The sequence below is a fragment of the Pteronotus mesoamericanus genome, unplaced genomic scaffold, assembly GCF_021234165.1.
Source record: "Pteronotus mesoamericanus isolate MK-2021 breed Mesoamerican mustached bat unplaced genomic scaffold, CSHL_Meso_final scaffold_165, whole genome shotgun sequence".
Lineage (NCBI taxonomy): Eukaryota > Metazoa > Chordata > Mammalia > Chiroptera > Mormoopidae > Pteronotus > Pteronotus mesoamericanus.
In genome coordinates, this window is record NW_026555307.1 from 558,778 (window position 1) to 582,567 (window position 23,790).

General features: G+C 54.3%; 1 protein-coding gene across 2 annotated transcripts in view; it reads left to right on the forward strand.

Annotated features, from left to right (window-relative positions):
* Nucleotides 1–23,790, forward strand: part of GSE1 (Gse1 coiled-coil protein) — a 415,649-nt gene that overhangs the window by 133,192 nt on the left and 258,667 nt on the right. For both annotated transcript variants that reach the window (XM_054588920.1, XM_054588921.1), the window contains exon 2: nucleotides 18,519–18,699. In XM_054588920.1, coding sequence (XP_054444895.1) covers nucleotides 18,519–18,699 — 181 coding nt within the window. The remainder of the gene's footprint in view (nucleotides 1–18,518; nucleotides 18,700–23,790) is intronic.

The following is a 23,790-nucleotide window of genomic DNA, read 5'->3' on the forward strand; positions in this document are numbered from 1 at the left end:
ATAACGCACACTTTCCTGGGCTGGGTGCAGGGGCTGCTGGTTATAGTGAGACGAGCCGGTAGAGCTGTTTGGGCGGCCCGGGCTCTCAGGGAGGGATATGCGTCCAGCTCCTTCTTGCACATCTCTTCGTGGATATTCTGTTGGTGCCACTTCCCTCAAATGCAGGGGGTTCCCTGGCTCCTGCTCCCCACACCTGCTCCTCTCGCGTCCTTCTCTGGGCCAAAGGTGCCCCTGTCCCCGGTGTCAACATCAGCAGTATTGACATTCGGGTTTGGATTATTTTCAGGGGTGGGGGGAGGGTGGTGCTGTCCTGTGCATTGCCCTCCAGGTGCCAATAGCACCCCCGGTTGTGGCAGCCAAAAGTGTCTCCAGACAAAGCCAGCTGTCACCCTTGTTGACAGCCTTCCACCTCGCCCATCTCAGGGTGGTTGGCACCTTCTCTCCTCCAGGGTACGGGTGCCAGGCCTCTGTGCTGCCCAGGATCCAGCTCCTTCTGTGTTCTGTTTCCTCATCACTTTCACTGGGCCTTTCCCATCGCTGACCAAGCTGCTTCCTAAGCCCCAGGCCCCCCCTCCCACAGCTGCAGTGAGGACACTCCTCTATGCCCTTGCTCGGCTCCTCACTGCCAACAGGCTCAGACACTCCATGAGCACCTAACGGGGTCAAGAGCAGGGTTTCTGCGCTGGAGTAGTAGCTCACCAGCGGAGTGGCCCTGGGCCTTGTGGCCTCAGTTTTACCGTCCGGAAAATGGGAGTCACATTTATCCACATTTTGGAGCAGGGCTTGGATGGGGGGACGAGCCGCATAGGGGCTACTAGAATCACGGCCCGGTGCCCATAGCCCCTTGTGAGGCCTTGTCCACCATCCTTGTTTTTCTTCTCTGGGGTCGGGCGGCTCCAAACCTGGCGAGCCCTCCCGCACTTAGCTTCTCATCCTTCTGTCTCTGCCCCTGAGAGTCCTGCTCATCCTTGGAGGCTGAGCTCCCATAGCACCGGCCTCACCTGGCATCAGGACCAGAGGCGGAGCTTGAGGTGCAGGGCAGGGTGTTGGCCCCCGGGGACTTCAGCATGAGGTGGGCCCCTCCCACGGGAACCCTTAGTTGGGGCCATGGAACCCCTCACTGAAGACCCGGCCCTGCCTGAGCCCGGTAGGGGGCACTGGGTGAAGGTGAGCGCATCCCAGGTGCTGGCCCAGTGCTGGCTCGCTGACCCAGCCCTCCGCAGCCACACCCGCTGCCAGAGCCCGGCTCTGTACAGCCAGGGCTGTTGGAGGGCAGGCCCGGGAGGCAGAGGGCTGGGCTCTCTCAGCATCGCTTCCGAGGGAGCCAGGCAGGCAAGTTCAATCTACTTTGTAATAATCAAGGCCTTTGATCTTGCAAAAGTGAGTAATTAGCCAGGAGCCAGCGAGTTGGCACCTTGGCAGGCCCACAGCTTGGCCGAGCCTACGCCCTCTTGGGCCTCTCAAGCTGCAGGAGGGGGAGGCAGCGGCTGCGGTGTGCAGGGCGGGCTCCGTCAGACTCCTGAAGATGCTGGGCAGCTATTTTGGGGAGCGTGGGGGAACATCACCAGGGACAGGGAGCCGCACAGTCCAGACTTGGTGCCTGGCTCCTCTCCCCTCCTCCCAGCCAGGGAACCTCGGTGACTGCCTTCCTCTCCAGCTCAGCTTCCCCATCTGTAAAGCGGGGCCATTACCCCGTTGCTCACAGGACGGGCTTGAGATGCTAACATGACGTACACAGAACAACAGGGACACATAGTCCCCCTGGTCCTCTCACTCTCTGGGGACACTCACCCAAGGCCACCACTAGTTCGGGGGATGGCTCTGCAGCCACAGGAAAAGGTGCCCCTTTGGGCAGATACAACTGCCACCTGGAAACCTGGCTCCGTGCTGCTCAAAGTTCATCACGTTCCTTCCTCCACAGCCGCCTGCAAACCTCCTTCTGGTGGCTGAGCATCATTTCTGTGGGTGGCATGTATGTTCCCTCCGTGACCCCGTGTTATTTCTGCGGGCAGCGTATTCATCCTCCGGTGCCCCCTCTTAGTGAACTTCATTGCCAAGGGGAGGCCATGGGATTTAGCCCCCGGGGATCTTGATCAGCCCTGTCAGGGATCTACACTTAAAATGTGTGTGTTTGTTAGGCTGACCTGCCCTCCAGGCTGCATCCCTCTGTGGGATTCCCCACCTCACAGATTTGGATTCATGGACCCCCGCAGCACTGATGTGAGATGGCGATCCTGTGCACTGCGCCAAAAACAGCAACAATAACAGATAAGAGAGAGAGAGAGAGGAAGAAAGGAAAGGGAAGGGAAGGGAAAAGGAAAAGAAAAGGAAAGACATGCTCATTGCCGAGTGCCCACACTGAGGCCTGAGTGCAGCGCGTACCTCACATGAGGTTTTGGAGGATGCGGCTGCTTGGGAACAGGTATGGACTGCCTTCACCCTCACATCCGGTATCTGTGTGGAGTTCCCTGCTCACCTCAGGGCTCCCTTGAGAGCCCCCAGCATGCATCCTGCCTGGCCAGCCCGGGGGTGAGTTCCAAGCAGTGGGGGCCTGGGCCATCTTGCGCCCCCTGCCCTGGGCTGCATCAGGAAACAGCCAAGGCTCATGGGCCCTGGACCAGGAAGACCCAGGCATTCCTGGGAGCTCAGTGTCTTGGGGCTGTGACAGAGGTGGGCATGGGGTCTGGCCCTGGCTGGGGTGTGGGCTGGGATCCCTCTGTGGGTATCCTGGCCTTGTGCCTCAGGCCTTGGTGATCACCCACCATGTTACTTGACAAAATCCATTAACTCTTCCCCAGCTCAGTGGTGTTTGGGACTTGGCTGCTGGATTTTTGAGCCTTTGTTCCTTCCCTAGATTATTCATTCAACAAACGTTTATGAAGCCTGGCGCCAAGCCAGAGAGTTGGCAAGGCTTTGCTCAGGGAGCTCCTGGTCTGAGCATCAGACTTTGAAGACAGAGTTTGCAGGTACTGATATTAAGGAAGCTTCTCTGGGGAGGACAGAAGTACCATGGAATCGGACCACCCGCCACCTTGGTGAATGGCACGGGCCAGACAGCCGTGTGCAGCCTGCTAGACTGTGAGCTACTGAACAAGGGCAGAGCCTCACAACCCAGCATGCACACAGTGTGTGTACATGCACGTGCGCACATACATGCCCACATGCACTCACATGTGCACATTCACATGCTCACACACAAACCACATGTGCACACATGCCCATGCCCAGAGGGTGTGCACATACACGTGCATGTACACAGTGCTTACACATACCTTCACAAGGTAGATGCTTACATTCACACATGTACCTTCACATGCCACCCACAGGTATGCATGTGTACATGCACACTCACATACACAAACACATGTGTGCGGGTACATGCATGCACACACCACAAATGCATGTATTCTCATACACACATGGACACACACCCAGGTCTGCCTGAGCATCTGAGGGGTTGGGGACATGGGATAAATGGAGACTTGTGCCTGTTTCTTCTCTTCTTGCCCAGCCACTGTGCCCCACATCACAAAGGGCTTCACTGATGTGGACACCTGCCCACGCTTCAGCTACAGTGCCCTTGGCCGCCCTCAGCGTGGGCTTCCTAGCAGACATCAACCCCTCAGAAGAACAGGCTGCTGGGGGGTTTGCACGGCTCTGAGCGTGGATGCTCGGGCATGCTAGTAGGGAGACCTGGGTCCTGAAACAGGGGCCGCGGCCCAAGAGCAGGAACAGGCTGTGGGGCATGGCCCTTGGCCCCACAGACTCCTTGTCCCGGGGACACGCTGGGGAGGCCTCTGAATACATGGCCTGGGGCAGGGGTCCTGCGTGCTTGGGTCTGAGGCAATCATGACATACATTCAGTAACTGAAACAGAAATTTCACAGAACGATATTTTTACTACATGTGATGCACTCCAGTATTTTTTATTCTGTTCCACTTCCCTTTTTAAAAATAGCTCTCAGCCCATGCTAGTAGCTCAGTTGGTTAGAGCATCATCCTGATACAACCAGGTTTGGGGTTCAATCCTCAGTCAGGGCACATATAAGAAGCAACCTATGAATGCATAAATAAGTGGAACAGCAAATCAATGTCTCTCCCCCCGCCTCCATCAATTTTTTAAGAAAATTGCTCTCATGTGGGACACATCCCAGAGTTTGAGAAACATGAGGCCGGTGACATTTCAGGTTCTTCCCGCCTCTGAGGTTTGGGGGTGATGGAACCCTCCCTAAGCTCTCATTCATCTTTGCAATGAGACAGGGAACACAGAAACAGTGCCGGCTCCTCCTCCGCCCCTTCCCAGCCCGTTTCCGCCCTCCATGGCTCGCCAGCCCGGTTTGCACCTCTTCAGGTGCAGGCGTTGGTTCTTCTTTTTCATACTGATCAAAAGAAACAAGCATTAGACTAAAGATCTGGAAAATGAATGCAGGACAGAGAGAGGGTCCCTTTCTGCTCCCGGAAGCTCCTACTTCCAGGCTCTCACATGCTTTCTCTCTCCCCTCTCTCCTCCCCTCTCTCTCCCCCTCTCTCTGGGAAAGGACTGACTCACCCACTCTTACCGTCCCCCTCCACTTTTATGCTCACCTTATTTTGCTTTCTGATCATTGAACTGTTAGATCTTTACCCCTACCAGTCTATAGACATACCTCCAGCTGGATCTTGCTTTGCCTCTAACCAGTTCTTTCTATTAAGTTGCTTAACCTCCTTTGTGTGATGGGGTGCCCTAAGCACCCTCACAACTGCCTGGGCTCTTCTGGGGGACAGTCTGGCATGGAGGTTAGCAGTACAGACTGAGGATGACAGCCTGACAGCATCTGGGTGCAGAGCAGGCTGCGCGACCTGGGGCCTCTGTGCCTCAGTCTCCTCATCCACACAATGGGTGTTTAGTAGGAGAACTTACCTCAAAGACATGTTAGGAGGATCAACCAAGTTATTATTTGTAAAGCGTATGAATGATGCTTGGTACGTACATCTAATGACGTTAAATACTTACCTTAAGGCAGCAATTTTCAGTCGGTGTGCCGCAACACATTGCTGTGCCGCCACAATTTTTAAAACATGCAGTACCTGACTGTTTAGTCAGGGGCACTGACCTCTTTTCCCTTATATTGTCAAATTATAAAAATGACAACAGCAAACACAATAGCCATCTGGTGTGAATGAATCAAAATCATAACTGTTTTTTTCTCATATCAGCAAAAAATACATATTTTGGTATGCTACAGCATTTAGTAATTATTTATGTGTGCCATGAGAGGAAAAAGGTTGAAAATCGCTGCCGTAAGGGGTTGCCATAAGGAGGGAAAAAAATGAGCGGCCCCCAAGGGCCAGGTGGTGTTCTAAGTACGTGTGTCTTTTTTTTTCTTTCCTGTGTCATTACAACCATTTTACAGCTGAGGAAGCGGAGGCTCAGAGAGGTTTAGTAACTTCCTTGTGGCCACGCAGCCCGTAGTGAAGGAGTCAGTGTCTGAAGACATGCAGGCTTAAGAGATGGGGGCTACTCTCAATGTCCTTTTTATTAGCGACATCGTTGCCTGAGAATGGAATGAGGTGACAGTGCAGAACGCGACCTGGCACGCGGGAGGCCAGTTCACTCGGCAGCGTGTCCTGTTAGCATCCCCGGGCTTAGCAGTCGGGCAGCTGTTTGCATGAGGTCGCAGCTGGCATCTGTGTCCCCAGGTGGCCAGGCCGACCCAGGTGGCCGTCGCGAGCGGAGTTAATGCCGTGTGGATCGTGCAGGTTCCCTCGGGTCTGCTTTCCTGGAGCGCCGCTCTCGCACTGCAGGGACTTAGCGGCTCTGCTGTCGTTTCCCCCTCCCGGAGCCAGGGCAGTAGCCATTTAGTAAATCTCGTGCTATTTTATGTGATTGCTATTGATTTTCTCCCCAACAATTTGTTCTAGAGTCTCCCTGGGTATCGATGCCAAGCTGGCTGGTCTGTCATTTCCATCCTGGGGCGTCTTTTTCCTCTTGTAAAAGGGGCACACATGTCTTCGCCCAGCCGCAGACCTGCTCTCTTGTGATTTCTATGAACAAATGCCCAGCAGAACTGACCAGGCCCTGGCGAGACTTGGCCTTTCTAGAAGCTCCCACCTATATTTCCCGCTCTTACGTTTCCCTTTCTACCTCAATTGGGCTCGCTCCAGTTAATTATCCCTTTCAGATCTTTTCAGGGAAGACAGCAGTGAAAAGCCACAAAAATTGCTGTTTCTTCCATGATTAGATTTCTTTCCCTGGATGTGTGCGTGCGTGCGTGCGTACATGTGTGCGCGCGCGCGTGCGCGTGTCTGTGTGTGTGAAGAGAGGGAGAGTGAGCGAGAACATGAGAGATTCTTTCTAATCTTTCCCTTTATTCTTTGCCAGTCAGATTCTTAGATTTTGGAATTGTGTCTTTATACTGCGAGCCTGTGTTTGGATTTTCATTTTTGATGATTTTCATGTTTCTTGTGGCCCCAGAATGAGTGGGTGAGCTACTATCTGTCTTCCTCCAGCTGAAATGTCAGGGGCAGGCGGCCTGGAACTTTCCCCGTCTTGCTCACTGCTGAATCCCCGGCCCCTAGACCAGCGCCTCGCACAGGGCAGAGGCCTGGTAAATATTCTAAAATTAATTCCCAGGTCTGTTTTGTTCTTTGACACACCCCCTGCCCCTATGAACACCCAGCACATCTTTGTGCTCAGACTGGGAGCTTTAGGAAGTTCAGGTGAATTGTCAATCGCAATAGGTAAGGGTGTAGCCAAAATGGAAGTAAACTATACAAATAATTAAAAAAATAAATGTAAGCCCCGACTGGTGTGGTTCATTGGGTTGGGTGTCCTTCTGCAAACCAATGCGTTGCTGGTTTGATTCCCAGCCAGGGCACAAGCCTGGGTTACCAGCCATGTCCCCGGTTGGGGGCGTGCGAGAGGCATCCAATCGCTGTTTCTCTCGCACATCGATGTTTCCTTTCCTCTCTTTTCTCCCTCCCTTCCCCTCTAAAAATAAATAAATAAAATCTTTAAAAAATAAATAAATGTAAGTGTGCAGACCCAGCCCCTGAGGCAGTGGTACATGGTGTATTCTGAGCGTGGGCTGAGGCACGAGCAGGGTCCTTGCTGCATGTCGTCAGGTGCGGGGTCCACCCTTACACGGGGCTGAAGGGCTCTCAGGCAGGGCGGCTCCAGGCGTCCTGCTGGCTCGGCTCCTGGCTCTGCCCCCAGTGGTCCCCCAGGCAGCCTACACAGCCTCTCTGGGCCTCCATATGACTTCCTGTCGGCAGAACGAGGATGGTAATGACAGTGTCTACCTCACAGGGTTGGTGCGAGGACGGAGTGAATTAAAATATGCGGGAAGCACTTAAAACAGTGCAGAGCGCAGCGCAGATGCTATCCTGTGTTTATTAATGTTATTGCTGTTATATTTATCCTTTTATCATATGCTGACTTGAAACCTCTTTGACTCCTGAACGATGATTCACCACTGTGTGCCAGAACATCAGAATCTGTCTAAATTTGGGGGGACCTGATATCATATAACATGTTTTAATGGGTAAGTTCTGGCTTTAGGGCACAGGGCCTGGCGACGGCGGCTGGTGGCTGGTGGCTGGCGGCTGGCGGCTGTGGCAGTAACTTGGCTCACTAAGGGTGCAAGGACCTCTACTGCCCCCGCCCCGGGCCTGGAGGATGGCCAGGACACACCCACACTCCCCAGGGTGGAGTTGAGAAGGGCCTGTGGCGCTCTCCTGCCCGCTGTCCCTCTGCCCGGGGACGGGTGAGCAGGTGAGGCTGTGCCAACAGGCTGGGGGCACCGGCCTCCAACCTGCCCCTGCCGCCTCCCCGGCACCGCCAGGCCTATCCAAGTGGCAACCAAGCAGATGTGATGCCCCGTGAGGCTGTTTGCGGTGGCTGTCATCGTGTTTCCACGATCCTGTGACAGAATGCCTGCCCCGGCGTTAATTTACATTATAGCCAGTGCACCCCGACGTGTGTTTTTAAAGGGTATAATTTCTATCAACTTCAATTAGAGCTATTTTTATTTTTGTCACCCTGAAGAATTTCCCTGCGGTTAAGCTGCCATTTTTCACTGTAATACCCCTGGCAAGGGCTGGGGAAAAAATTAATAGTCTAGTGATCACTTAGCTAATGCACTGTCAGCGCTTGATAAACTGACTGCCCTGGGTGCGACGGCACAGTTCCTTCCACAGTAATTATGTCATGTTCACCTGCAGCGGGCAAGGCCCCTTTGGTGTGGGGACAGGGTCGAGCTGAGCCCCCACTGAGCCCAGGGCAGAGCCTCCCTCCCATCCCTACCCCTGGCTCTTGCCCTCTCCTTGGAATCCATCATCGTGATAATTTACGCCTGCCAGGGCAGGCTTCTGCCCATCTTGCCGCTCTGTGGTGTTTGGCAGGTTGCTAAACCTCTCTGATTCACATTTGGACATGAAGCATGCCCTGGAGTTCCTCTTCATAAGCTGCCTGACCTCTCCAACTAGGGACATCAAAGGAGGTAATGCCAGAGGGCAGGTGGGTGGGGGAAGCATCGTGACTGATTAACGGGGCATCGACTGACAAATGGACAGTACGGGCCCTGAATGGGTAGCTGGCAGGTAAAGGTAGGTGAAGACTCTGAAGACACAGGAAGGAGCAGAGATGGGGCTATGGTGGATGCGAGCCTGGGCTGGGGGCAAAGGGAGCGGCTCAATCTGCGGGATGGTTTCCCTCCACCTAATCGGGGAGTGGGCCACCAAGCTGTGGGGCAGCCACGCCCTGGACCACTGCGCCTCCACAACAAAAGGCACGAGCTACCGCTGTACCCAAGAACCGGAGCAAACTCCAGGGAGCCGCTCTGAGTGGACGCAGCCAGTCCCAAAGGGTTACATGCTCTGTGATTGCACTTACATAACGTGCTTGAAGTGAGAAAGCTAGAGAAATGGAGAACAGGTCCATGGCTGCCAGGCTTCCGGTCAGGGATATGCTTACCAGAGAGTGTCCCAGGGACGCTGGTGTTGGAGCTCCCTGTACCACGACTGGCGTGGTGGATACGGGAACCTACAGCAGTTACAGCACTGTAGAGGATGAAAGACACACGCGGACCAGGACAGGTCAGACGGGGGAAACCTGCGTGAGATCTGTGAGGCATCAGTGTCACTATCTGCTGGTGACATTGTGCTATAGTTTTGTAAGATGTCAGCATTGGGGAAAACTGTATAAAGGGTATGTGAGATCTTTCTGTATTATTTCTTACAACTGCATGGGAATCTATAAGCATCTTTACAAAAAAGTTCAAATTAAAACAAAAACAAAATGCAGGGCGCGTTTCCCCTGGGTTCAGACTCTCTGGGCTCCTATGTCACTTTAAATGAGGGCCAGAGTCCTACAGGGCCCACAGACCCCTCTGAAATGTGACCCCATTGCATCCCTTGCTCCTACCCAGCCATACTTTGCTCTTCCTCAAATACAGCAGGCACACTCTTGCTTCAGGGCCTGTGCATAGACTGTTCCCTATGCCAAAAACGCTGTTCCCCCAGCCCCTCACATAGTTCCTTCTGTAACTCAGATATCTCCCCGATCTGCTTTATTGGGGACACTGTGCCAGGGCTGGGGTTACAGGTGCCATCGGCGGGGGGGATTACAGCCTGGGGAGGCAGAAGTATAGCCCCTAAATCAGTGGCACCAGGATGAGGGCGCTGATGAAGGTGGGCTGAGGTAGTGTCCTGCTCTGCTTAGGAGGGGAGCTGGGGACGGAGTCCAGGGGAGAGAGTTGGGGGTGACATTTCAGGCAGGAGAAAAGCATGGGGCAGGGGGCTCGTGAGCACTGACAGTAGCTTGTGAAGAGACCCTCATGTCACTTCTGATCAGAACCCTGAGCCAAGCCTCCGCTTGCCCAGGGCGTCCTCGCCATCTTACAGAGGGGGAAGCGAAGGCCCGGAAGGGTAGACTCGCCTGCCTGAAGACACACAGCTCGTAGATGTGGGGCTGGGATTTAAACCGGACAAGCCAGTTTCTGCATCTGGGCCCAGCCTGGAGGGAGAACCGAAGGTTATGGGCTCAGTGGTACAGACACATGGGTTGTCCCTCACGGGCTGCACCTTCTACAGTCCCTCAGGTGCATCATTCGGGTCCTGCGAAACCGGCGGGCGTCGGTGCAGCGGCTCCTCCATCCACCCCCCTGCCAGCCTCGCCTCTGTCCCGAGTCAAGCCCCGCTCCCCTCCTCCCACAGCCGCCCCTCCAGCCACACAGGCCTCCTGGCTGCGGATCGGCAAACTGCAGCCTGGGGCCCCATCCCACCCGCAGCCTGTGTTCTTCCTGCCCGTGACCTGAGAAAGGTTTTTACGTTTTTAAATGGTTGCAAAAAAATAAAATAAAAAAATTAAAGGAAGAACAATATTTTCCAACATGTGAAAATGACGTGAAATTCAAATTGCTATGTCCATAAAGTTTTATTAGAACAGCCACACATTTTTCATTTTCACGCTGTCTTTAGTGCTAGTGGCAAAGTTGAGTCAACAGAGACTGTTTGGTCCACAAAGCTGAAAATACTGGTTGGCCTTTTCAGAAAAGGTTTGCAAACAGCTCCCGCCTCGGGGCCGCGAGCTTGCTGGCGCACCCTCCCCCAGCTACCCACCCCCACGCCTGCCCCTCGTTTCCTTCAGGTTTTTGCACAAATGTCCCCTTCTCAATGGGGCCAGCCTGTGAAAAATTCTAGCTGCACCCACTCACCCTCCTCCTCATCCCCTCCTATTTGTCTTTCAGGTACTCCTACCAGCTGACATGTGAATGCGCATTTCTTTGTTGTCTGTCTCCCCCAACCTCAATGTCAGCTCCTTAAGGGCAGGAATTTTTAACTGTTTTATTTGCTGCTGTATCCCAGGCACAGTGCCTGGCATATAATAGGTGCTTAATAAGTGTTTATTGGATGGATGGATGGATGGATGGATGGATGGATGGATGGATGGATAGGTGGATGGATGGATGGGCGGGCACATGAACAGTTGGACAGACAGGCAGGTGGCTGGGTGGGTGGATGTGCGGTCGGTGGGGTAGGTGGGTGGGAGGTGTGACAGATGCGTGAAACACTAGCCTGGGCCAAATCAACTGGCTCTTGGATGCCACATTGACGGGTCAGAACTTTGGTAAAGGGTTTTACTCAAGGGGTTGGCAGGTTGGGTGTGGTGTTTTAGAAAATCACCAGGCCCAGGCATGACGGGGGGTGGAGCGGGCAGGCTGTGTGCCCAGAGACTGGTGGGAAGCTCTCTGCCTGGGAAGCGGGGGGCAGGTCAGTAGGTACAGCAGGCACCAGCAGGGATGGGAGAGGGGAACCCCAGGAGAGTCTGGCAGTGATTGGCCTGAGGCCAGTCTAGCTCCCCCTGCTGGCCTCCAGCAGGTGGCCATGCAGGCTGATGCCAAGGACTCTGTGGCCTCCCTCCCTGCATCCTGGGCCTGAGCTGATTCCCCAGTGGCACCCACACACTCTGTTGCTTGGCAGCCATGGGGAGGTATTGTTACCCTTGGAAATAGTGAACTCTGTCGCAGCCCCCTGCCATGGGCCAGAACTTTCGAGGGACAACTGGCTGCCATATAGGCTTCCCTTGAGAGAGGGGACTGGGGCGTTCTAGAATGTTCCCTTCAGCCACAAAAACAGCAGAAGCTGGGTATGCCTGCCTCTGACCAGTGTCTACTGGCCTGCCTGTTGCCAAATATCCTGCCGGCCTCCCTGTGGCCCCCATCTCCTCAGCCAGACCTGTCCAAGCGTGTCTCTCAAGGCTCTGAGTGCTATTATCCGCAAACTCCCACATTGCATTGTGAATCTTGGAGACACCGTGCCCCCCCGCCCACTCCACACGATGGGCCAAACATCACCAGTGGCTTACCCTTTCTGTGCTTCAGTTGCCTCATCTGTATAATGGGGCCTAACAGACAGACCCCAGTGCTGTCTAAGGCTTAATGGGCTGATGCCTGCCAAGATTGACCTGGGGCTTGGCGCTTAGTAGGTGCTATCCTGTATAGCTGCGATAGCTAAAAAAAGCCCCAACCATTTTTGCCCCCAGCCTCTTCCTGCTTTAGGATCATGACCCTTCCATTATGGCTTGGAAAGAAACCCCCAGTTCCATCCGAACTCTGAGGTTCTTCGGCCTTGGCTTCCCTCATGTCTCAAATCAGGACTTCCTGGTTCTCTCTGCGGCAGGTGGGTCTGGGCTGCCCCTCGTCCTTTAACAGGTGCAGTCACGGGATTCCTGTGTGTCAGGCCGCGCCGGGCTGCATTAGGCATTCTCCTGACCACCCTACCCTGGGGACATGACTCAGCACCCCTTTTTCAGATGAGGAAGCTGTGGTTCAGAGACATTAAAAAGTGTGCCAAAGACCACTTGGAGCCCAGGTGGTCACTCCCACCCAAGTCCATGCTCTCTTCCACTAGCCACATAACTGCACCTGTCCCCTTTTTCTCTGCTGGGCTTGGTTGTCACCCTCCTGAGAGACACCAGTGTCTTCTTGTTAGACAACCCGGGGGAGGTACCCTGTGCCTGCTGGAAGGGGGACCAGGCTGGGCGATCTCCGTCCACTTTTTGTCCTCTTAGCCTCAGTTTCTCCATCTATAAAGTGGATTGCTCATACTCCCTGCCCCAGCCTCCCGTCCTATCTGATAAAACCATTGCAAAGCTCCAGGAGGTGCTTCTGTGCACACGCTTTTCAGATCGTCCAGGTGGACAATAATGACTGTTTCTGCCTCTTGGGTGGCTGCAACGCGTCATCACCTGCCCAGACTTGAAGCCAGAGACAAAGCCTTCCTTCTATTCTTCTGAGTCCTGGCCCCCGTGTCCACTTAAGCGTCTGCTGTCCTCCAGCCTCGATGAGCCTGGCTTGTGAGAGGTGGGAACACCTGGGGGAACTTGGGTGGGGACCAGTCATGTCGACTCAAGCCTGTGATCGCCCCCCCGCCCCCCTCCGAGCGCTGCAGCCGGAGCGCCCCTAATTGCTGTCACAGATGTGGCAGCCACCAGCCTCTCTAGCATGATCTGCTGTGTCGCACAAGCTTAATTAGTCCCTGATTACTCATTTACTGGGTGCTGTGTGTATTCCATATCTAATAACTTCCCAATTACGCCTGGTCTGCGCTGAACATTTAATAACCCTTACTTGTCTGCTTATCAGGGACTCTGCATTCGGCAGCTCCATCTTCCCCTGACCCAGAGCCTTATAAGTCCCTTTATTACAGTGTTTGGAGTTCTCTGCTTGCCATTACCGAGCTGTTACAAGGAATTAAGGGGCGTAAAATACTGTTTTTTGGCCTCTGACGCACTCGCTTACAGCACAGAACAGGAAATCCCACCAGAGCTTGTTGAGCATGTTGTCTTTGTGGGTGGGCTCTGGTGGGGACCAGGAGAGGAGGAAGGGAGACCCCCATGGCAGGGCTGGCCCGTGTCCTGTGTTTCCTTTCCAGGCAGATGGCACCGGTCCTGTGACCTGTGTGTCCCTGGCAGGTGGCAGAGGTCTCTGGCCAGCCCGGGAGGTATCCCTCGCCATGCCCCGTCGCCTTCCTGCCAAGGCATACACCCGGCCATTGAGGTTTGGGAGGGAGGCGGCTGTTCTCCCTAAACTTGGCTTCCTGCCTGTGCGTGATTTTTCTTCGAAGCAAAAGAAGGTGATGCTACATTCTTTTGTGCACTTGGGGTGCTGGCATCTCTTCTGTCTGCTGTAGTCTGTTCTCTGTGATATCCGCACTGTGGGGTCTAGGCATTTGACAGAGGACAAAACGCTGGCCTAGATCTTCGGCTCCGACTCTGACCAGCTGGGTGACCTTGGGCAACTGACTTGACTTCTCTGTGCTTCAGTTTCCTCCTCTATCAAGTGGCAGTTAAGGTAGGGTTGTCGGGAAGATTAAATGGACTTCTGATGATGGGTGCTCAGTGGGCACCTGACACATGGTCGGTGCTCAGTACATCTAGGGTTTACATTATTAGCCCATTTCCCAGAGGCACACACTGAGGTCAGAGCAGCCACGACTTGCCTGTTATTCCTAGTTATGCCAGAAGCAGCTCAGGTCCAGTTCCAGGTCTGCTCTGCTCAGGATGGGCGTGGCCAGCTTCCTGGAGTGCGCCTTGAGCTTAGTTGAAAAAAAGAAGATTCAGGGTGATAAGGAGAAAGCGGGGAGCACACACCACAGATCCGGTCCCCCTGACCTTGGGGACCCCTGGGCTGCCTTGGGGCTTTAGGCCAGCAGCTGACAAGGAGCCTAGAAGGCAGCCCTGCCAGCTGGGGCTGAAACTGCACAAGGCCAAGGCCACCAAGACGTCCCCAATGCACACCTCTTCAGGCCTTTTGGGGTCCCCAGCCACTATGCCGCTTTGACTCTTGTTCCTAATGCTTTTGCTGTCAGATCATGAAATCAGCTGCCATTTCTTGAGCACCTACTATGTGCCAAGTGCTTTGACAGAAATAACTTACGTAGTTCCTTTCACCATCCCTCTGGAAGGTAGGCAGTCACTGTGTTATCTGTCGCTCCCATTTTGCAAAAGGGGAAACTGAGGCTGGGGCACTAAGTCACTTTGCTAAGATCTCCCAGCTGGGGAAAGTGACCAGGACCCAGTGCCTAGCCCCACCGTGCTGCAGGGAGGCTGAGAGATGGAGCCTGCCAGGGTGCCCGGGAGGGAGGGAGAAACAGGCCCTGATAACAGCCTCCTGCCCCTGCCAGAGAGGCTGCTGGGGAGAGAAATCTTAGAGCCTTCCATCCTGAAGCCTCTGGGCTGCTATGGGCCCCCAAACTGAAACTTCCCTTGTTTAAAAAAAAAAAAAAAAAAAAAATACAGAGTCTGGCACAAATAACGCCCCATTTTTATTTCAAAATCTTAAACGTAATTCCGTCCTATAACAATATCACACTAATGTCAAGCACGCCATATGACATTGTAGGTGAAATGTTCAAATTAAAACTATAAATTATTACACCCATATTATCACCCTACCAACCACACTCAAGCAGGCATTACTTCTGCAGAACCTTGTATACGGTTTACACATTGCAACACGGAGAGCCTGGGAGCCATGATGCTGAGTGAAAGAAGCCAGATACCAAGGGCCACATATTGTAGGATTCCATTTATATGAAACGTCCAGGACGGGCAAACAGACACGGAAAGGAGATCATGGACGCCAGAGCTGGGGCGGGGGGAGGGGGGCGGGGAGATGGGGAGCGACTGCCCGTGGGTGCGAGGTTCCTTCTTGGGGTGATGCAAGTGCCCCAGTGTGCATTCTGGTAATGGTTACACAACTCTGCGGACACATCAAAGGCCACTGAATTGTGCACTTGAAATGAATAAATTGTATGGCATGTGAATTATATCTCAATAAAACTTTTTAAAGAGCAGTAGAGCAGAGGTTCTCAGACGTGGGGGATATCATGGACTAATGCAGTTAATAAAATAAAACTGTGCGCTGAAAACAGCACGGTGGCCCCCCTCGGAGCAGGGTGGGTGTCTGCCTTCTTTCCCACTCCACCCCCGCCCCCGAATCTACCTTGAGTTGGTGCTCAGAGACCACTTATTCCCTGGAGAAAGTGTAACACTTCAAGAGCTCATTAGGATATCCAGTGGTGGGCTGCAGTGCTCTCTTGTGTTTAAGAACCCTGGAATCCACTACCCCAACCCCCGCGCTTTGGTCTTTCCTCATTAACTGACTAATGCTTTAAATATAGTGGCCCCAGTCCAGAGGCAGGTATAAAGGAAACAATAGCATTTACCCCGCTCGTTCTGTGCGGCCCCATGAGCTCAGAGATGCTGCTGCTTTCAAGGGGGCAGGATATTTTTCCCAGGCCACTCCTAATAGGACTTTAAATTAAGACAGACCCCAAGCCTGGAACTCGTGGCTTGATAGAAAGAAGGCACAATGAATGTTGGTTCAAGGCCTGCTTTTTATTAGTGAGAATCGTAAATTCAACTTTGAAGGGTGAAGAAAGGCGGCTCTCTGCCTCTGTCTGATAGTCTGTCAGAGAACCTTTGCCCCCAACTAAGATGAGGCTGGCGTGAGATAATCCATATTCACAGCACCGCTGTGTCTGGCAGCCTTGCCCACCCATCAATACTGGCTGGTGGGAAGAGCTAGACCAGAGGAGGGACTGGTGTTGGTTCCCTCATGTTTCTGGCATACAGCTTGGCATACAATGTTCTAGGCACATATTTGTAGCTGGGCATGTACTATTCTAGAGCTTTCCTGTTTGTATCAGTTAGCTACTGCTGGGTAACAAACAACTACAAATTTAGCATCCTATAGAGCATTTATCATCACACCCCTCAGCTGGGTCCTCTGCTCAGGCCCTCAACAGGCTACAAGTCAAGGTGTCAGTCGGGCTGACTCACACCTGCTTCACTGGGGAAGAACCCGCCTGCATATTCATTCTGGTCGTTGGCAGAATTCATTCATCTGTGTGACTGAGGGCTGCTATGAACATTCACGTTTTTGTGTGGACACATGTTTTTGATTCTCTTGGATATCTACCTGAAAGTGGAATTCTGGGGTTCGTATGATAACTCTACCTTTGACCTCTTGAAGAATTTCCAGGCCATTCCACACTGCCTTACAATCCTGCCAACAGTATAGGAGCGATCACACAGTGCTCTAACATGTTTTTGATTAGTTACCAGCACTTATTAATCATGAGAGAGCAGCTTTTAAAAATGGATTCCCCGCTTCCTCTTGAAAAATCAGATCTGGCAAGATAGGGCTTGAGTCCCTCGATACAACCCCCACCGGTGCCGAGTGGAGCTGCCCCTGCGTTTTCTCCCACCCAGTGCCTGGTTTGTGGTTTACCCTACTGGTCCCTGCAGGGATGTGTGTTTGAATTTCTTGTGCCTCCTGTCCCTTCTCCCTTTCAAATGCTGCTCCCCTTGAAGGCCTAGTTAAAATTCAGCCTTCTCCAGGAAGCCTGCCTGGATTCCCCTAGCTCTTGTGGATTTCTTTCTTTCTCAGACGCCTGTAGTGCTTGTCATCTATCCCTTCTTGCCCAGTAGTACTCTCTTTCCATCTGCTGTTCTCTAATTAAAAGCTGTGCACCTCCTGCCCCTGATTGCTTTGTACCAGCCAAGTTTTCTCCCAACTGCTTGGGTTCAAATCCCAATAGTCCCTGGAGCTGGCTGGCTGGGTCGTCCTATGACTAATGGCGAACATAGCAGCCCTGCTCCTGGCAGTTTTCCGAGACGATTAGGGCACAGTTGCAACAGCAGCTGAAACCTGCCAGGGTGGGATCTGTATGGGGTTCCAGGGTCCCTGCCATGCTGACGCCCTCCCCCCACCCCGGGTCCCGCGCAAAGCCAGTGAGCGAATGAATGACGTGTGCTGGGCCAAGGTGCCGCCTCCTCCTGGCTCCAGCTTAAGCCGCCAGCACGCCTGTGGGATTTGCGGGGGCTGTGGTCTGGGCTGTGTCACCATATGGATCCCATAATTTAAAGCATTCCCGGAAACAAACGGTAAATTTATCCGTCTCTCACACATAGGGCTGGCGGAGCCTATGCTCACCCAAGGAATTCTGAGCCATCCATCTCTCTTAGACACTTTGGTTTTACAGCACTAATCCCTGGAAGAAGAAAAAAAAAAAACCTGGATCCACATGAAGTTGCTTTTCTACAGCCATGCTGGCCCTGGAGCTCATGATGAGGAAGTGGGGGTTGCCCGTTCCTGTACTGGCCCCTGGTCCCTGCAGTCGGTGATGCAGGCCCTGAAACCCACGCAGGGCCTTAGCTCGCCTCCTCCTGACCAGAGTCTGAGATGGGAGCGGGGAGCCCAGAATCCGAAGCCTTGCTGACCTGAGCTCACCCTGCCTTGGTGTCCTCCGGTGTCTGCCACCCCTCTCTGAGCCTCAGTTTCCTCAGATGTAAAAAAGGGATGGGGCGAGCAAGGTAAAGTCAACAAGACAGAAAGGAGAACAGTGGTCGCCAGGGGCTGAGGGAGGGAATAGGGAGTTAGTGTTCAATAGGGACAGAGTTTCCATTGGCAATAAAGAGAAGGTTCTGGAAATGGATGGCGGTGATGGTTGTACGACATTGTGAATGGACTTAATACCACTGAACTGTACACTTAAAAATGGTCAAGATGGTATATTTCACGTTATTGCATTTTTGTACTTCTTAAATTGTGTTCTATTTTACCACGATTTAATACAAAAAAGGGATGGGCATGGAGGGAACAGGATGGCTACCCTGCTGGGTGAACTGCAGAGTATCTAGGTTTATCTTTATAGTTATAACTGACTAGTAAGTAGTAGTTACCAGCTTCCACGAGAGCTGGGCGGGCTAGGGTAGTGATGGGGCTGTGGACGGAACCGGTGTCCTGAGTCCAGCCTGGGCAGCCTGGTTTCCTGGGCAGTGTGTGCTGGGAGAGGAAGAGACTGGCACTGGCTTTGCTGGGCACCAGTTCTCCCCCGCCCCTCGCCAGCCAAGCTGCGCCCCAACCACAAAGGCCAGGCCATCAAGGGAGCGGAAGATGTCCAGAGCCCCAGTGGGCACCCCCAAGCAGGTATGGCCTAGGCTCACCGTGTCTACCTTCCTGTCATTCCAGGTCACCTCTGCATCTCTCGAGGCACCGACAGCCATCCACCCGCCCGCCCGGGAGCCTGAGCCCTGGCTGGGAAGCCCAGCAGACAGCCTGCTCAGAGGCCCCAAGACCGCCCCGGAGCTGGGGCCAGCCCGGTGTCAGCAGAGCAGCCAGGATGGGGCCGGACCAGACCTCACGGGCACAGGTAGACGCCGCTCTTTTGTATCTCTAGGACCTGGAGTGGGCTGTGCCAGCCATGGCGGGAGAGGGGCCCCAAAGCCAGTTTGGGCTCAGAGTTCTGCCCCATGAGTGCCGCTTTCTGGGTGAGACCCTGGAGGCAGGGTCTCCCGTACTTGAGTTGGGATTTTTTTTTTAATGCTCCTCAGGAATTAAACCAGTGAGTGGTTTAAGCAGAATCCCTGCTTCTCAACACCCACTCATCCTTGATTCTCAGACCACCTTTGCGTGTTGAACCATATTTATCTATCTCTGCGTTCTACTGTATGCACTTGTTTATTTTAGAAATTATCGTCATGGGTACCCATGAGCCCTGTACCCAACCTAGGCAGTAGACAGTCCATCGACCTTGATGCCCCTGCATCCTGCCCCCCGCCCCGGACGGCGGCACCGGCCTGCCTGTGCTTCTTCCTTAGCCCCTGTGTTTGCCTAAACATCGAGTGGCCGGTCTTCCCTGGTGGTTGGAACTCTGTGTCCCGGGGTGGGCGCCCCACACTCGTGGGGCGGGGTGCGTCCGTGTTGTCGTCACAGGCTGCCACAGTGCGCTCTTTTTCACTGCCATGCACTGTTCCTTTGTTGTACTGCTCACCGCCGCGGGCGCCCACTCACTGGTGGCGCAGGGGTCATTTCTGGGTTTTTCAGTTGTGAATGCGCCACGTCCTGACGCACGTCTCTCGCGGGTGTTAACCTTGGCTGGGCCGGAGGGGATGAGGACGTTTGGCTTAAGGAAGATAATACCCACTGGTTTTTGGTGTGGGCGTTCCGTTCCCACCCCGCCAGCCACGGGCGGAGGCCCCGTCGGACGTTCCCAGTCCCCCGATGACAGAGGTGGGCTCCTTGCTTGGCTGATGGGCCTGTGGGTATGGATCCCGAAGCGTCGATTGTGGGGCCCGTTGACCCTGGGCTGGGCACAGCGAGTGGGTCCTGGGTCAGGCCCTTTAGCTGGACTTTGGCCTGTGGTGGATGACTGTGTGCCTACCCAGGAGGATCCCTTTGAGCCATATTTCTGTCAGCGAGACCTCTCACTGTAGGTTCCTGTGTGTGCTCTACCTTGTTGCTGCCCCCTGAGAGGACTGAGTCCTGAGCCCCCCAGCAGGCGTGTCTCTGTAGTGGCCCACCGTGGGGGCAGCTGGCTGAAAGCCCTGCTTGTTTGAGAGATGGGCCAGAACTGGGAGGAGACAGGCCAGCCGGTGGGGGGAAGCAGGGCATTGAGGCGGGTGGCCGAGCCTGCCTTCATGTCAGGTCTTGCGCCTGGGACATCCACCTCCAGGGCTACCCCAGTCCTCACCACTTTCTCTCTGTGATGTGTACTCGGCTAGGGAAGGGGCTGGGCCTTGGGCCAGGGACAGGCCCTGCTGACCAGGAGCTGGTGGGCAGATGGGGATGGGGTGGTCAGGCTGCGGGGGCGGGGGCGGTTTGCAGGGAGTGGGCAGGGATGCTTTGGGGGGAACCTTCCTCTCCGCTCCCCAACACACTCAGAGCCTTGGACAAGTGTCTTCTCCCATTCCACGCCGCAGTTTCTTACCTGAGAAATGGAGATGAAGGTTAACACGAGTGCCTGGCTCACAGGGCAGGTGTGAAAATTAAACTAATCCAGACATGAAGAGCATTCAGCTCAGGTCCTGGCACCCTGGGCACTGTAAGTGCTGGCTTGGGTCAGCACTGTTGTTACTTATAATTCCTAGTTACCCAGCTGGCGCCCCCTCCAGGCAGCGTGGAGCATCCCTGAGGCTGGTACCCTGACCAGGCTTCTCCACCCCAGCTGCCCCTCAGCTCTGGGTAATATCCTGCAAAGCTGTGACTCCTGAGGACACTACCCACCCCTCCCCGGGCTGGCACACATAAGGCCCAGCTGCATGGGGCAGGGCCGGGGCCCGAGGCCTGCGTCTGCCAGCTGCTCCCCATCAGGCTGCAGCCCTGCCCGGAGCGGGGTGGGGGGTGTAGCTCCACAGCCAGAGACCCGCCAGGAGCTCCATCCCGCTGTCAGATCCCTCCTGGGGAGGCGCTGCTGCTCAGAAACATGACAGTGACTAATGGTTTATTACACACCTGCCACCTCTCATCCGGTGGGCAGGCACAGCCCCCAGGCTGTGCACTGCCAGCTGGACGGGGGCGCGGGTCCAGGGGGCGCGCACATTCAGACACATGGACACACACAAGCACAGGGGCACACAGGGATGGACCCAGCAAATGCACCACACACAAGAATACCTGCACAAGCACACAGATACACACACAGACACACATACAGATACACACGCGCACACAGGACCAGGACTCTCATATATGCACGCACACGCAACCCTGTTGCCTTCTCTCTCCAGAGCTCTTAACCCCTCTCTGTCTTCCCCACTGTTTCTCCTGCGCCCTGTGCTGATGGCTTCCACCCCAGGACAGGCCGGGGCCAGGCCTTTTCGAGAAGGGCAGGGGACTGTGGGAAGGGCAGGGGATGCATCTGTTGCCGTGGGGCGTAACTACCCAGTGCAGTCCGCTTCTGAACCTGAGTTCCGCGATAAATGTCTGAGTCATGGGGACAGCAGTGTTTGTCATGGAAAGGAAGCTGTCACACCAGGAACCCTTGTTCTGGGTCTGGTGGCTGGGTCAAGTGCCCCTAGGGACACCCAATTGCACCTTGCAAAGCAGAGGCTGTGTGGTTCTCGGGTGCAGCTTTCGAAGTGCCCATCTGGGATATGGTCACCTGCTGGCTGCGGAAATGTGGCTTCAGGGCTGTGGGGGAACTGGCAGGCAAGGCACGAGCCTTGGGCTGACCACGGGTCTCCAGCTGGTGGGAGAAGGGTGCAACCAAAATTGTGCTGTGAGGCATCCTCCCCTTGAGGACGGCAAGCCCCCAGCTCAGCTCTTTCCAATATTCTTAAGCCTTTACTCAAAGGAAGATTCATTTCTCATGTGTCACTTGCATGCAGTATAAAATACAGCGAGAGGACACTCCTAATTCATCACCAACTGATGGGAACAGGCATTCCCGAACAATTGTCTTTGTGCTGTCACAGCCTCCTTGGGAAAGAAGCAGCCTCATCCGGGGATAAGCAAGGACATGGCTTGTTGTCACGGGCCCAGGTTCAAGTTTCCAAATCTCAGCACTGCTGATTCCCAGCCACGGAACTTTTGCAAGGTTCAGAAAATTCCCAAAGCTTAGCTGCTCCGAGCAGGCGTGGTCCAAGTGAAACCTTCCTCCTAGCATAGCATCGGTGACTGGGGACAAACGCCAAGGAGGCATGCAGGGCGGCCGTGCAGGGTGGTGCAGGCTGTGCCCAGCACAACTCCAGGGGGTACCGTTCTTGTTGTGGTCTCCATAGATGTGCTTCCTGCAAGGCCGTAAGGGCTACCATGCTGCTGAGCTGAGTGGTGGCTCCATAGTTGTGCCCCGTGGGCTCTGGATGTCCTTTCTGAGCTGCGAAATGCCTTCTAAAGTGGTTATTAATATCTTTATTAACTGAGATAGAGGAAGCCGCAAATGGCCTGATGGGGTTGGGGTTGGGGTTGGGTCACAGAAAACCAGGCTGAGATTGAGTCTCCAGTTACAGCGACGTCCCTGGGACCTGGATGTTGAATGTTTATAGGAGCCGCTGTCTGCCCTGGGCCTACTTCATTTTCCTTTTCCTTTCCTCTCCAGCCATGTGTTTAAATGTGTGATTGTTGGGTGTACTTAGGGTCTGGGCATCTTCAAGCGTGCAGATCCAGACTCATACTCCCTGAGTTCAAATCCTGCCTCTGCTCCTTCCAAGCTTTTGTTCTTAGGCAGACAGCCTCTGTGTGCCTCGGTTCCCTCCAGTTGTGAGGGCCCAAGAGTTAATCCGTGTGCAATGCTTAGCACAGTGCCTGGCACACGGGAACAGCCAAGAGCACGAGCTCGTGACCACCGGAAGTCCTGGCCTCACAAAGGCTTTTGTCTCTTTGTTGGGCAAACAGGCTCCCAGCTGGCCAGGGCTGGGTCTCCTCAGCCAGGAAGGCAGGGCCTCCACTTGGGTACTTGGCTCAGGCCCCAAGAAGTCCTTGGCAGGCCTTGCTTGGAGCGGGTACTGGTGCTGAGTGCTTGGGTGAAGGCGTTGGAGGATTTCTCTCCCTGCTGCCAGGCAGCAGCTGCTTGGAGCTGCTTGGAGGGCACAGGCGACCGGGTTTGGCTACAGCTTCTCCAGCCCTGCGGGTAAGCCCCCCTCCTCCCAGCTTTAATGGGGAGGTGCCTTGTGCAGCACGAGTGCCTCCCTTCTGCCTTCACCCTTCTCACTCCCCTTGTGTGTCTCCAGAGGAGCTGGGATCCAAAGTCAGTTTCCTCTCCAACTGATGTTGTGTTTATCTTCCTGGGAACTTTTTGTGACACTGGGGAGCTCAGAGCTGCAAGTTGGGACAGGAGGTTTAGGAGCCTAGGCAGACTGAGAGGCTCTTTATTTGCAAGTCGATCTCTCCCCAGAAGCCTCTTTGAATGTTTAGCGGGGACTTACAGTGCTGGGCCCCTCCCGTGCTGGGCCTTGAAGCCCCTTCCCGCTGCTCCCTGTTTATTACTGCTCCTGCATCCCCAGGTCTGGTTGCTTTCAGCTGGTCCCCTGGGCTAGTGTGTGACTTTGTGTGTCTGTCTGACGGATTCAGATTTCCATGAAATAAAAAAGAATTTAACTTGGGCAACTTAATAAACCGATAAACTGAGCACTGATTTAAACGTAGTTTCTAATGGCACGAAGATAAAAGCAGCTCTTTATCCCTGGCAAAATTGTCGTTAAAAGGGTCTGTTTGCCCTGAAGTCTATAATTTCTTTCCCAATAACTTTGTGGTCAAGATTTCAGGTGGAAAAGAAGAGATCAGCTGAGCTGCAGACAGAACTGTTCCAGGGCTCAGGGTAGGGTGCTGGGGGCCTGCGTGCAGGCACGGGCCACCTTCCAAGGGTCCCTGCGCATGTGGCCCAGATGTCCGCCACCCGGCTGTGGTCCGTACCTGCCCGCCGACCTGCTTTCCCCTTGACAGGGTTCCAGCTGATAAGCTGGCCCTCGGGGGCCTGGCCTATCACAGTCTGGCACCACATGGGTTTAATTGGCTTGCAGAGCAT